Source organism: Suncus etruscus, chromosome 4, assembly GCF_024139225.1.
Source record: "Suncus etruscus isolate mSunEtr1 chromosome 4, mSunEtr1.pri.cur, whole genome shotgun sequence".
NCBI lineage: Eukaryota > Metazoa > Chordata > Mammalia > Eulipotyphla > Soricidae > Suncus > Suncus etruscus.
In genome coordinates, this window is record NC_064851.1 from 91,725,437 (window position 1) to 91,738,514 (window position 13,078).

The following is a 13,078-nucleotide window of genomic DNA, read 5'->3' on the forward strand; positions in this document are numbered from 1 at the left end:
ATTTCTTTTTTTTTTTTTTTTTTTTTTTTTTGGTTTTTTGGGCCACACCCGGTAACGCTCAGGGGTTACTCCTGGCTATGCGCTCAGAAGTCGCTCCTGGCTTGGGGGACCATATGGGACGCCGGGGGATCGAACCGTGGTCCGTCTCCTAGGCTAGCGCAGGTAAGGCAGGCACCTTACCTCCAGCGCCACCGCCCGGCCCCCGAACAACAATTTCTTAACTCGAAATGTCAGTGAGAATTCAGTAGGCCCAACAGATGTATCCTCGAATTTATCTGGCTTGGATAACTGAAAATGTCCTCTAAGCAATCCCGTCAAAAGACCCACTGTGGAAGCTTTCCCCCTGCATTGAGAGTTGAGCAATTCCTGAAGAGATTTCTGAAATTCATGTCACAATACTGACATTATATATATTATTTGGCTTAAATATTATTTCTCCCTTGTATATTTACAGGACAAAATATGGGCTCAATCAAATTCTTCTGTCCAGAGAATTCTTAGTACCAAAAGGAAATTAATACAATTTTCTTTCCTCTGTCAGCCCTATTTACATCTAAAAGCCAAGTCAAGAACTTAGTTCTTAGTCACTGAAACTCCTAGGGAGGTACAAAATTTACATTTCTTTGACATGGCTGTCATAAATACAAAAGGAACTTTCTCAATGCTAGTTCACAAAGGCAGGCATTCTGCAATGAAAATCTTCTTCAACAAATTAACAGCAGCTGAGGACAGAACAGTAAGCAGGAAGATAAGAAGCATAACAATTATATGCAACAAAAAGATTGGAAAAGAACCTTAAAGTAAATAAACAACGGAAAAAATACTCAAAGAATATGAACAGATGAAAATAGAAGTCTTTCATAAACTCAAAAGAAACAACATAAGAATCATGGAAGTCCCAGAGACCCAGGAAGTAAATCCACAGAAAAAAATCAACAGTCAAAGACTTCATTGCAGAGAAATAACCAGAGCTAAATACAGCACAACAAAATCATGCATACCCAAAAAGTACCAGCTAGAAAAAAAAAAAAAAAAAACAATGAAAAGCACCCCAAGACACATCCTAGTCACGATGATGAAACCCACAGATAGGGATAGAATACTGAAAGCAGCAGATCAAAAAGGGAAATTACATTCATAGGAGCATCCTTAAGATTTATCTGTCACAAGTCAAGGCCAGAAGGCAGTGGTGGGATATAGTGATAAAACTAAACTAAATGAATGCTTCACCTAGAATGCTGCATCCAGCCAGACTCACCTTCAGGTTTGAAGAAAGTATACATAGCTTCACAAATAAAAAACAGCTCAGAAATCATACAGACTCAAAACCAGCCTTAAAATAAATAAAAACTGAAAGGTCTACTTTAAGACAAGACAGACCAACAGACACATCAAATTCTACCAAAAGATGACACTAAACCCCATGACAATAATCTCTCTTAACATCAGTGGACTAAATGCACTGGTTAAGAGCCACTAGTAGAAAAATGGATCAAAAAGTGGGGCCGGCAGGTGGCGCTAGAGGTAAGGTGTCTGCCTTGCAAGCGCTAGCCAAGGAAAGATAGCGACCACGGTTCAATCCCCGGCGTCCCATATGGTCCCCCCAAGCTAGGGGCAATTTCTGAGCACTTAGCCAGGAGTAACCCCTGAGCATCAAACAGGTGTGGCCCGAAAAACCAAAAAAAAGAAAAAAAGAAAAAGAAATATGGATCAAAAAGTACAACCCAACATTCTGCTGCCTACAAGAAACACTTCTGAATAGGTAGAACAAATAGAGACTCAAAATAAAAGCTGGAGGAAAATCATCCAAGAAACAATTCACTTAAAAAAGCTGAGTGGCCATATTAGTATAAGATGACAAAAACTTTACACTCAGAAAAGCTATAAGGGACAAGAATGGACATTTAATACTAATCAAGGGATATGTACAATGGGAAGAAATCACACTCCTAAACATATATGCACCCAATGAGGAACCAGCAAAATATTTAATACAATTGTTGACAAATCTGAAAAATGACATCATTGGGACACTATAATATTGGAGACATCAACACTGCCCTGTCACCCCTTGATAGGTAAAACAGGATGAAACCCAAAAATAATATACTAGCTCTGAAAAGAGAAATGGAAAAAAGTGGAATAGTAAATATATACAGTGCACTCCATCCCCAGGATACTGGATATACATTCTTCTCCAATGCATATGGGTCATTCTCAAGGATAAACCACATTTTAGCCCATAAAACATAACACCATAAAATCAAGATTATAGAGAACATGAAGAAAACACTCCCAGAAACCAAAGCCACTGAAATTAGACATGAATTACAAAGAAACAAAGAAAAAAAAAACTCAACACCTGGAAATTAAACAGGTCACTACAGAACAACCAGTGAACTAAGATGAAACAAAGAGGAAATCAAAATACTCCTGGAAAATGAATGCCAATAGAGACATAAATTATCAGAATTTATGGGAAACATCAAAAGCAGTATTAAGAGGAAAAATGAAGCACATATCAGGAAGGAAGAAGAGTCTACATAAGCAACTTAATGACACAGTTTAAAATTAGAAAATGATCTACAAAAGCAAAAGTTGGCTTTTAGAAAAATAAACAAGATAAATAAACCACTAGCAAAACTCACAAAGAAAAGGAGAGAAACTTTAAAAATTGAATTAGAAATGAACAGAGGTAGCACACTACAGATACTGCAGAGATTCAAAGGGTAAAAAGAGATTACTTTGAGAATTTCTAAGCCACAAAACATGAGAACCTAGAATAAATGGATGAATTCTTTTTTTTTTTGATAAATTCTTTGACTTTTATAATCTTCCATGGTTAAACTTGGATGATCTACATATCAGAATAGACCCATCACTACTAAGGAAATTAAAATGGTAATCAAAAGTCTTCCCAAAAACAAAAGCACAGGCCCAGATGGATTCACTAATGATTTCCTTCAAATCTTTTAAGAACTACCAACAATTTTTCTCAGACTCTTTCATGAAGTTGAAAAATCAGGGACACTCCAAAATAGTTTTCATGAAGTTAACATCACCCGGATCACAAAACCAGATAGAGATGCTACCAAAAAAAAGAAAACTACAGACCAATATCCCTGATGAACACAGATGCAAAGATTGTCAACAAAATTCTGGCAAATAGGATCCAACGCCTCATCAAGGTCATACACCATGACAAAGTAGGTTTCATTCCAGGAATGCAAGGATGGTTTAACATATGTAAATCAAACAACATAATACACCATATCAAAAAAAAAGAAAAATAAAAACCATATGATCATATTAATAGATACAGAGAAAGCATTCAATAAGGTCCAACATACATTATTGATAAAATTCTCATCAAGATGGGAATGAAATGAACTTTTCTCAATATAGTCAAGACATTTACCACAAGTCAATGGCAAATATTATTTTCATTGGGTATAAACTATAAGTTTTTCCTCTAAAATCTGATACAACAAAAGGCTGCCATCTCTCACCTCTCCTATTCAACATAGTGCTATAAGTTATTGCCATAGTGAATAGGCAAAAAAAAGATATCAAGGGCATCCAAATAAGAAAGGAAGAGGTCAAATAAGAAAGGAAGAAGTCAAGATCTCACTGTTTGCAGATGATATGATACTATATTTAGAAAACCATAAAAGACTACCAAAAAGCTTCTAGAAAAAACTTATTCATATATAAAAGTGAAAAACTACAAAATTAACATGCAAAAAATCAATGGCCTTCTTACAATGAAAGAGAAGAAATGGACATTAAAAAACAATCCCATTCACACTAGTGTCACACAAAATTCAAATACCTTAGAGTCATCTTAACTAAAGATGTGAAGGACTCATACAGAAAAAACTAAAATACCCTTCTTTAAAATAAAAAGGACACAATAAATGGAGGCACATCATTAAAATGGCAATACTCCCCAAAACATTGTACATATTTAATGCAATCCCTCTAAGGACACGCATGAGATTCTTCAAAGAAGTGAAACAAACTCTCATGAAATTCGTTTGGAACAATAAACACCCATGAATAGCTAGAGGAACCTTTGGAAAAAGGAATGTGGGAGGCATCACTTCCTCCAACTTTAAATTGTATTAGAAAGCAATAGTCATTAAAACAGCATAGTATTGGAATAAAGACAGGCCGTAAGATCAGTGGAATAGACTTGAGAATGCAGAGAATATTCCCAGACAATCAACTAATCTTTGATATAGGGGCAAGAAATATAAAATGGAACAAATAAAGCTTCTTCAACAAGTGATGTCAGGACAACTGGTCAGCCACTTGCAAAAAAGTGAACTCAGATCTCCATCTAACATCCTGCACAAAGGTTGAATCCACATGGATAAAAGACTTTGATATAAGACCCGAAACTAAGGTATATAGAACAACACATAGGCAAAATACTCCATGACTTTGAGACGAAAGTTATCTTCAATGAGGAAATGGCACTGTGCAAACAAGTGGAAGCAGTGATAAACAGATGGGACTATATTATGCTGAGAAGCTTCTGCACCTCAAAGGAAATAGTGCCAAGGATACAAAAGCCACCCTTAGAATGGAAGAAACTATTCTCCTACTACCCATCAGATAAGGGCTAATATCTAAGATATATAAGATATTGACAGAATTTAACAAGAAAAATATATATAATCCCATCAAAAATAGTTAAGAAGAAATGAACAGACAATTTCTCAAATAAGAAATACAAATGGTCAAATGGCACATAATAAAATATTCCACATCACTAATCATCAGGGAGAAGCAAATCAAAACAGCAATGAAGTACCATCTCATACCACAGAGATTGGCACACATAGCAAAGAACAAGAACAATCATTGCTGGTAGGGATGTGGAGAGAAAGGAGATCTCATTCACTGCTGGTGGGAATGACGTCTAGACCAGCCTTTATGGAAGAATATATGGAGAGTCCTCAAAAAACTGGAAATTGAGATCCCATATGATCCAGCTATACCACTACTATAGACATACGCTTGGAACACAAAAACAATAAAAAATGCCTTCATCACATCTATATTCATTATAGTGCTTTTTACAATAGCCAGATTATGGAAACAACCAAGATGCCCTTCAACAGATGAATGACTAAAGAAACTTTGATACATATGCACAATAGAATATGATACAGCTGCCAATAGAAATAAAGTTATGACATTTTCCTATACATGGATGAATATGGAAGCCATTATGCTGAGTGCAGTAAATCAGAAGGAGAGAGACAGACACAGAATAGTCTCACTCATCTATGGGTTTTAAGAAAAATAAAAGACATTATTGTAATAATGCCCAGAGACAACAGAGATGGGGGCTGGAAGAACAAAGAGTGGTGCATGTAGTTAGAGTGGTGACTACACTAATTATCATGACAATGTTAATAAGTGAGAGAAGTAGAATGCCTGTTATTGAATACAGGCAAGGTGAGGGGAAGGAGGGGGATAGTGGGCATTGGTGGTAGGAATGTTGCACTGGTGAAGTGGATGTTCTTTTTACAACTGAAACCCAACTACAATCATAATCACGGTGCTTAAATAAACAAAAAGTACATTAAAACAATTAGTTTTTTGAAGCTAACATCACTCTAATACTAAAAGCAGAGATGGTGCAAAAAAAGAAAACTAAAAAGAAATATTTTGATCATCAAAAGTGATAATTGTTGCACTGAAATAAAACATATACACATAAGATATAATTGCATGCTAAAAATAAAAACTCCATTGAAGGCTACTAAAGCATCAATTCACTACTCTGAAAATTTATACTCATTATTTTCTCTACCATTCCTGAAAGAACCATATTTTAGGCCTTCCTTTATTAAATAAATCCAATTAAAAAAGAATGAATACCATAATCACCATCTTATACTTCCTAATGAAACAATGAATCAATGAAAGCAGGCAAAATAACCCATTTTCTTCAATAAATCAACAACATAAAACAAAAGGAAGGGAAATTGTTTTATAAAAGATTTAAAAGATATTATTTCAGAATGCAACTTTGGGTCTTATTTGAAGCAAACTTAACCAAATATAAAAAAGGCATCTTTGAAGTTACAAAGAAAACTTGTATGTTAACTACATTACACAGTATTAAGAGACTAGTTATTTAATAAGTTTGTACTGTTTAATTAATAATATTAGTTTCCATCACTGTACATAGAGCTTTTTCTATATCTCTTGGAAAAATTAAATGTTTTTCAATACCCTCTATACTAAAATGACTGTATAGTTCTAAGGCTGTCTAGTGAACTCTGATAACCTATGTTGCACTGTGACTAAAAGAATTTGCTTTATATTAATTTTGACTATTTTCTACTTAATTTCCATATATCCTACTATGAAATCATCCAAAATATTATGTTGACATATATTCCTCTCTCCTCTCCCATTCTACCTCTTCTTTATACCCAGTAATACTCGGGAATGATCACTAGCTCTGTGTTCAGGGATCAATTCTGGTGGAGCTGAAGAAGCTATATGGAATGCAAAACAAGTCAGCAAGACAAGAACCCTATCTCTTGTACTATCCCTCTAACCCTAAAAAGATTTACTATTTTAGCAGAGCACCTGGTAACTTCATTAGTGTTGCCACAAAGAACAAGATATACTCTTTGTGTACTCCATTTTGAATGCATGTCACAGCCTCTTCAACAACTTATCAGTACTTAGACATTGGTTTGTTTCCCTATCTTGATCAGAATAACTATCACCACAATAAACACAGAAATATGTGTATATAATTTTTTGAAAATTACATTCTTCGAGTAGTTTCCCAACAAAGTAGGTGTTAGATTGATTGCATGATTGGTTTAGTTTTAGCACCTTAGACAACCATTAATTTCCAAAGAAATTAGACCAGATATTTCCACAAAAATGTATAAGGGTTACTTTTTTTCTACATCCTGTTACAATTTCTAGTATTTGTGATATAAGGTCATCTCCACATATCTGAGGTGATTGACTTATAGTTTGATTCCTATTTCTTTGGTAATATATGAAACTGGTACTTTTTCAAATGACTCTTGTTCATCTTAAGTCTTTGAAGAAGTAACTATTCAGTTTTTTTTTTGTTGTTGTTTTTGTTTTGTTTTTTTACTGCTTTGCTATGGAGTTTATTCTATTTTTTTTTTAATTTTTATTGTGACCAAAGTGCATTACAAATCTTTCACTGCATCATTTATGGTACATAGTGACAATGAATGAGGGGCATTCCCACCACCAGTGCTGTCCTCCCTCCACCCCTGTTCCCAGCATGTATCCCATATCTCCCTCCTTTAGCTTCCAGAATGCTAGTGCAACTGTTCTCCACTTTACAGCTTGCTGTAGATTGAGCATCCATTCCGCCGTCATTGGAGAAAAAAGGATAAGACAAAGGGAAGAAAAAAATTTGGTAACAACTACCAAAGAAAAAGAAGAGAAAAAAAAAGAAAGAAAAATGGAAAAAAAAGAAAAAAATGCACCCAGCAAAAAAAAATTAAAAGAAAAAATCACCAAACAATAACCACAAGAGTGAAAAAGCGAAAGGTGGAAGGAAAAACGAAAGGAAAATAAAGTCAAAAACTAATAAATCAAAACAAAACAAGAAAAAGAAGCGTGGCTGGAGTGGCAGGGTTTGGCGTTTCCCCACTTTTTTTTTTTTTTTTTTTGCACTGCTCTGGCACCAACTTGTGCCAGTTTTGATATGACAACGAGGAAATGACAACTTGACCTAAGATCAGGTTGTCCTATCACAACACCTAACACTAAATGGAAATCAGAAGATGTATCATCCTTTGAACTGTGAAAAATAAGAACACCAACAACAGAAAACTGACTTTGACAGCCGTGACTGAATAGAACCTACCTTGGGACCAATAAGGAAAACCATACCCTAAGCCCCAGGGACTCTTATATAAAAAACAAAACAAAACAAAAAAAACAACAATAACGGGGCCGGGAAGGTGGCGCTACAGGTTAGGTGTCTGCCTTGCAAGTGGATGGACCGCGGTTCGATCCCCCGGTGTCCCATATGGTCCCCCCAAGCCAGGGGTGATTTCTGAGCGCATAGCCAGGAGTAACCCCTGAGCTTCAAACGGGTGTGGCCCAAAAACCAAAAAAAAAAAAAAAAAAAAAAAAACAACAATAACAAGAAGTCTTATTGCAGAGGCCCAACTTGGACAACAGAGACTGAGCAGAACCTTTGGACTCATTCAACCAAAAGAAGGATAGTATCATGCTCTGAGATATGAAAATATGAAAGAAAATTAAGTATACAGAAAATATTTCCATTGTAGGCAAAATTAAAATAAATAAAATTAAAATGAGTGTAAAATAAGATAAATACCCATACTGTGAAATCACCCCAACAAACCACATTTCTACCCACACACATAAGGGTCTGATGCACTTTGTTGTGAAGAATTAATAAACCAAATCAGTCGGGAGAAAATCCTGGATTAGTTTGCTTTTAGCCTTATGGTCTTTCTGAATGCCAGAAGTCAGATTCACCTTTCTTTATCCAACCAGTCCCAAGTTAACCAGGCGGGGGAAAGTAGACTGGGATCCAGGTGGGCTTTTACATATTACAGGGATTGGTTAAACAGGAAGAGAAAGTTGGTTTAACAGGAAGAGAAAGTTGGTTTAACAGGAAGAGAAAGTTGGGGAAATGCCTTTTTTGGGGTTAAGAGCTGAGTATCATCTTACAGATGAGTATGAGTTCTCAATATATGAACTATGAAGAACATATTGCAATGACAGGAGTGATACATATCAGAAAGTTGTCCATGTACAAAAGAGACCACAGAATTGGACCAAATAAATCTGAAAGAACTAAGGAGACGACAAAGAGATACTTCTACAAAAGACAACAAAGAGGATGAGAGAATCTAAAAGAGAACCAACCTATGCTATAGAAGAGTGACAATCAGAAAAAGCAATTTAACAATTAAAAAATCTGAGATGATATGAGAAGGGTACTGCTCCACTGGATCAATGAATGATATACATATTGGTAACATTTAGGAAAAATATTTAATGAAAATACTAGATAACAGTATCTTTCTGATGAAAGATAAAATAGAGGCATCAGCTATGGATATTTTCAAAATTTAGAGTAGTGATGGGTAAAGAAACAAAAGAGTAAAAAAGAAGCCATAAGGTGGTAGGTCATGAAACTGCATTTTAAAAGAACAATTCAAACATCTTTTAAATAATGATGGAAAGTAGAGATTCTCCTATGTTTAAAATGTCATCAAAAGATAAGAAGTAAAAAAATTTTGTAGTTATAGATTTTAAGACTAAAGACTACATGGAAAGATATGCATTGCAGGAAACCAAAAGAACTAATTGAAAGTCACTTGTCTAGGCTAAATAATGTAAATGACTACCCTTATTTTTCATAATATGTTTTAATAAAAGCAGTAACTTTAGATATTACTTTAAATAAGCATTCACTTGATACTTATACTGCACAAGAAAAGGAGACTAAGATCTATTTGCTTTCAGTAACACACTAGACAAGGAAAGAGAGACATATACATAACTAAATACAGAATTATTTAGTAAGTCCCAAGATCTAAGTAAACATAGAATAAAACAGGACAAAGGTAAGATAATATAAGTTAAAAGTTTTAACTCAGAGAGAATTTATACATTAAGGCATTTGCTTTGCATGAAGACATTCCTGGGTTTAATCCCTAGTACTAATAAATAGTCCTTGCATTTCAAACCTCTGGAATGATCCCCCAATATAGAACCAAATAGACTGCTAGGTGTAACCAAGACCAAATAAAATACTTACTGACAGAAATACATAGGCTTTATAGTCTATAAAATATAAAGAACACAAACTTAACCATGACAGTCTTCTAAAAAACAACTGAAAACCCATAAATTATAATTTCATTACTAATCGAATTATTTTACTATTGCATATATAGTTATGTGTACATATTATGCATGCATGTTTAATGCATAAGCTATTCAGAGATGACAAACTAAAGATTTCTGAAAGATTAAGCAAGTTATCTATGTAGGGGTATGAATATGAACTAGTTTTCAAATTAAATATGTGTACACTGCCTTCATAGGTTCATTAAATATAAGCAGCAAGCCCAAAGGACTCCTTGGATAGTTTATTCCAAATCATCTCTGTCAATAAAAATAATATCATTAGAGTGACTAATAATATAACAATTCATCTAAAATGCATCATACACACTTCTGTTTATGTCAAATCTATTTTACTGATAAGAAAAATAATTTTCCAATGTGTCATGCAATTATTAGGTGGTCTGTATCAAAGATACATTTACAGATAATTCAAAAATTGATAGCCCATGGATAAAAAAATCAAATCAGCCTTTAAACATCATTCAATAATTTTTAAAATTTTTGTCAAATTGCATTTTTACAAAAAATCTAAAGTAGTGACTTTTATAGAAAAAAAGTAGCACTAATAAAAGGTAAGATGAAATGAGACTTACAATAATGCATGTTGGAACTTCACGAAGGGAATACTCTGTTTTGTTAGGAAGATCTTGATTGCATACCAGTTCATAAACAGCAGAATACGATAACAAGTTCACCAGTGCTAGAAAAGACTGGGAATTAAAAAGAAAAGAGAAAGCACAGGCATTAAACTGATTCCATTTATTCAACTATATTAATTAAAGATAATATATATTAATTGCATTGACTGTATACTATATGAAGCATAACATAACTACATAAATCTAGTATAATTTATTATGTTATAGCCAATATAATAGTCAGCAAGTGTTCGGGTTTTTTTTGTTGTTTCTTTTATCTTTGTTTTTTGGGTCACAACCAGCGGTCCTCAGGGATTACTCCTGGCTCTGGCTCTGCACTCAGAAATAGCTCCTGGTGGGTAAGGCATTTCCCTTGCACACTGCAGACCTGGGACGAACATGGATTTGATTCCCGGCATCGCAGATGGTCTCTCAAGCCTGCCAGGAGTGATCTCTGAGGGCAGAGCCAGGAGTAACCCCTTAGTGCTGCCAGTTGTGGCAAAAAAAAAAAAAAAGAAAGAAGAAAGAAAGAAAGAAAGAAAGAAAGAAAGAAAGAAAGAAAGAAAGAAAGAAAGAAAGAAAGAAAGAAAGAAAGAAAGAAAGAAAGAAAGAAAGAAAGAAAGAAAGAGAGAGAGAGAGAGAGAAAGAGAGAGAGAGAGAGAGAAAGAAAGAAAGAAAGAAAGAAAGAAAGCAAGCAAGAAAGAAAGAAAGAAAGAAAGAAAGAAAGAAAGAAAGAAAGAAAGAAAGAAAGAAAGAAAGAAGAAAGAAAGAAAGAAAGAAAGAAAGAAAGAAAGAAAGAAAGAAAGAAAGAAAGAAAGAAAGAAAGAAAGAAAGAAAGAAAGAAAGAAAGAAAGAAAGAAAGAAAGAAAGAAAGAAAGAAAGAAAGAAAGAAAGAAAGAAAGAAAGAAAGAAAGAAAGAAAGAAAGAAAGAAAGAAAGAAAGAAGGAGAGAAAGAAATCACTCCTGGCAGGCTCAAGAAACCATATGGGATGCTGAGGAATGAACTCAGGTAGGCCATTTGCAAGGAAAATACTCTATCCTTGTGCTATTGCTCTGGGCCAAGGGTTAATTTTTTCATTGAACTAACTCCTTTGGTTTGGTTGGTTTGGTTTGTTGTGAGGGCAATACCAGCAATACTCAGGGTAACACCCATCTAGGTACCTGATTTGTACTCAGGAAGCTATGCAATGTCACAAATTAAATACACAACTAGCCCTTTGAGTCACCTCTCCAGACTCAGGGTTTGTTTGTTTTAAATAAAGCAAATGAACACAAATATGTGTGAAATGCACACAAATGCAAAATAAGTATCAAGAATAATTATTTGCTAACATTGCTTAACAAATCAACTAAGAACTTAGAAGTCTGAAATGTTTTAGTCATATATCTAAAGAGGTAGGGTTCTGAAAAAAGATGAAATGATCCATGTGTCTCATTTTCTTCGCTGTCATATGTGATATTCAAGAAAATGTGAGAGGATAATACTTAGTTGCTCAGAAAAAAATACATTCTAGATTTTTTGTACTCAGGTCACAAGTTTCTTTATTAATTTTCCCTGACAATCCAATCTAAGAAGTATCATTAATTTTTTTAATTCAAGTTTTCTTAACAAAACTAGCTCATTTTCTGGTACAATCTTTCCATGAAATCCACTTTTATTTTTCATTTTCTTTTTTTCCCACCCCCCCTCCACATAGCTTCCACTTTTATTTTATTTTATTAAATTCATTCCGAATGATCTTCTCAAGCACATTTCATTCTCTGGCTTCCTTATTTAAAAGCATGCAGTGGTTGCCCATTGTTAGATCTAAACTTCTTAGTGTAACTTTCAAAGTATTTTCCTAATACACAATTTCAGAATTATAAAAATCTCATTTCCTATTATTCCTCACTTTCTAAGGCTGCCATTTTTGTCAAACAAATATGCCTGTGATCTACCTTCCAGTGAGTGACATATGTATAATCTAAAAAAAAAAAAAATCGTATAAACATGATATTCTGGCTCTCCCACTTACTTATTATCCCACTCCATATGCTTGGACAAGTTTGCCATTTTTTTCCAGAAGGATCTCCAATTAATTCTATATAACTAGATACCCAATAGTCTATTAAGTTATATATTGACTTTTATTGAATTAATTTTGCTAATTTCACTTGTTTGTTTGAGGGCAACACCAAGCAGTTCTCAAGGCTTGCTCCTGTCTCTGAGCTCAGGGATCACTCCAGATAGGGCTCAGTGGACCATATGTGTGTGGTATTGGAATCAAACCCAGATAGTCTACATGCAGGCAAGAGTTTTCCCAAGGGACTATCTCCCTAGCAAAATTATGCTTATTTCTAACTACCACAAAATTTTCAGCTCATCAGTTAAAATATTTTTCTCTAAATTCAAAATCTGAAAATCAACAGATTTTCTTTATAATTCGAACATTGAGAAAATTAAAAGGGACCATTGAATTTCTCATTTAATAGATAAAGTTAAAGACTGTAGATAGACCTGAACAAATTCATACATCAGAAAG

At 34.2% G+C, this 13,078-nt stretch overlaps 1 protein-coding gene across 1 annotated transcript in view; it reads right to left on the reverse strand.

The window, feature by feature from the left end:
- TBC1D32 (TBC1 domain family member 32) overlaps positions 1-13,078 on the reverse strand; it is a 266,472-nt gene that overhangs the window by 153,968 nt on the left and 99,426 nt on the right. Inside the window, 1 exon segment of the mRNA XM_049772618.1 lies at positions 10,512-10,628. Coding sequence (XP_049628575.1) covers positions 10,512-10,628 — 117 coding nt within the window.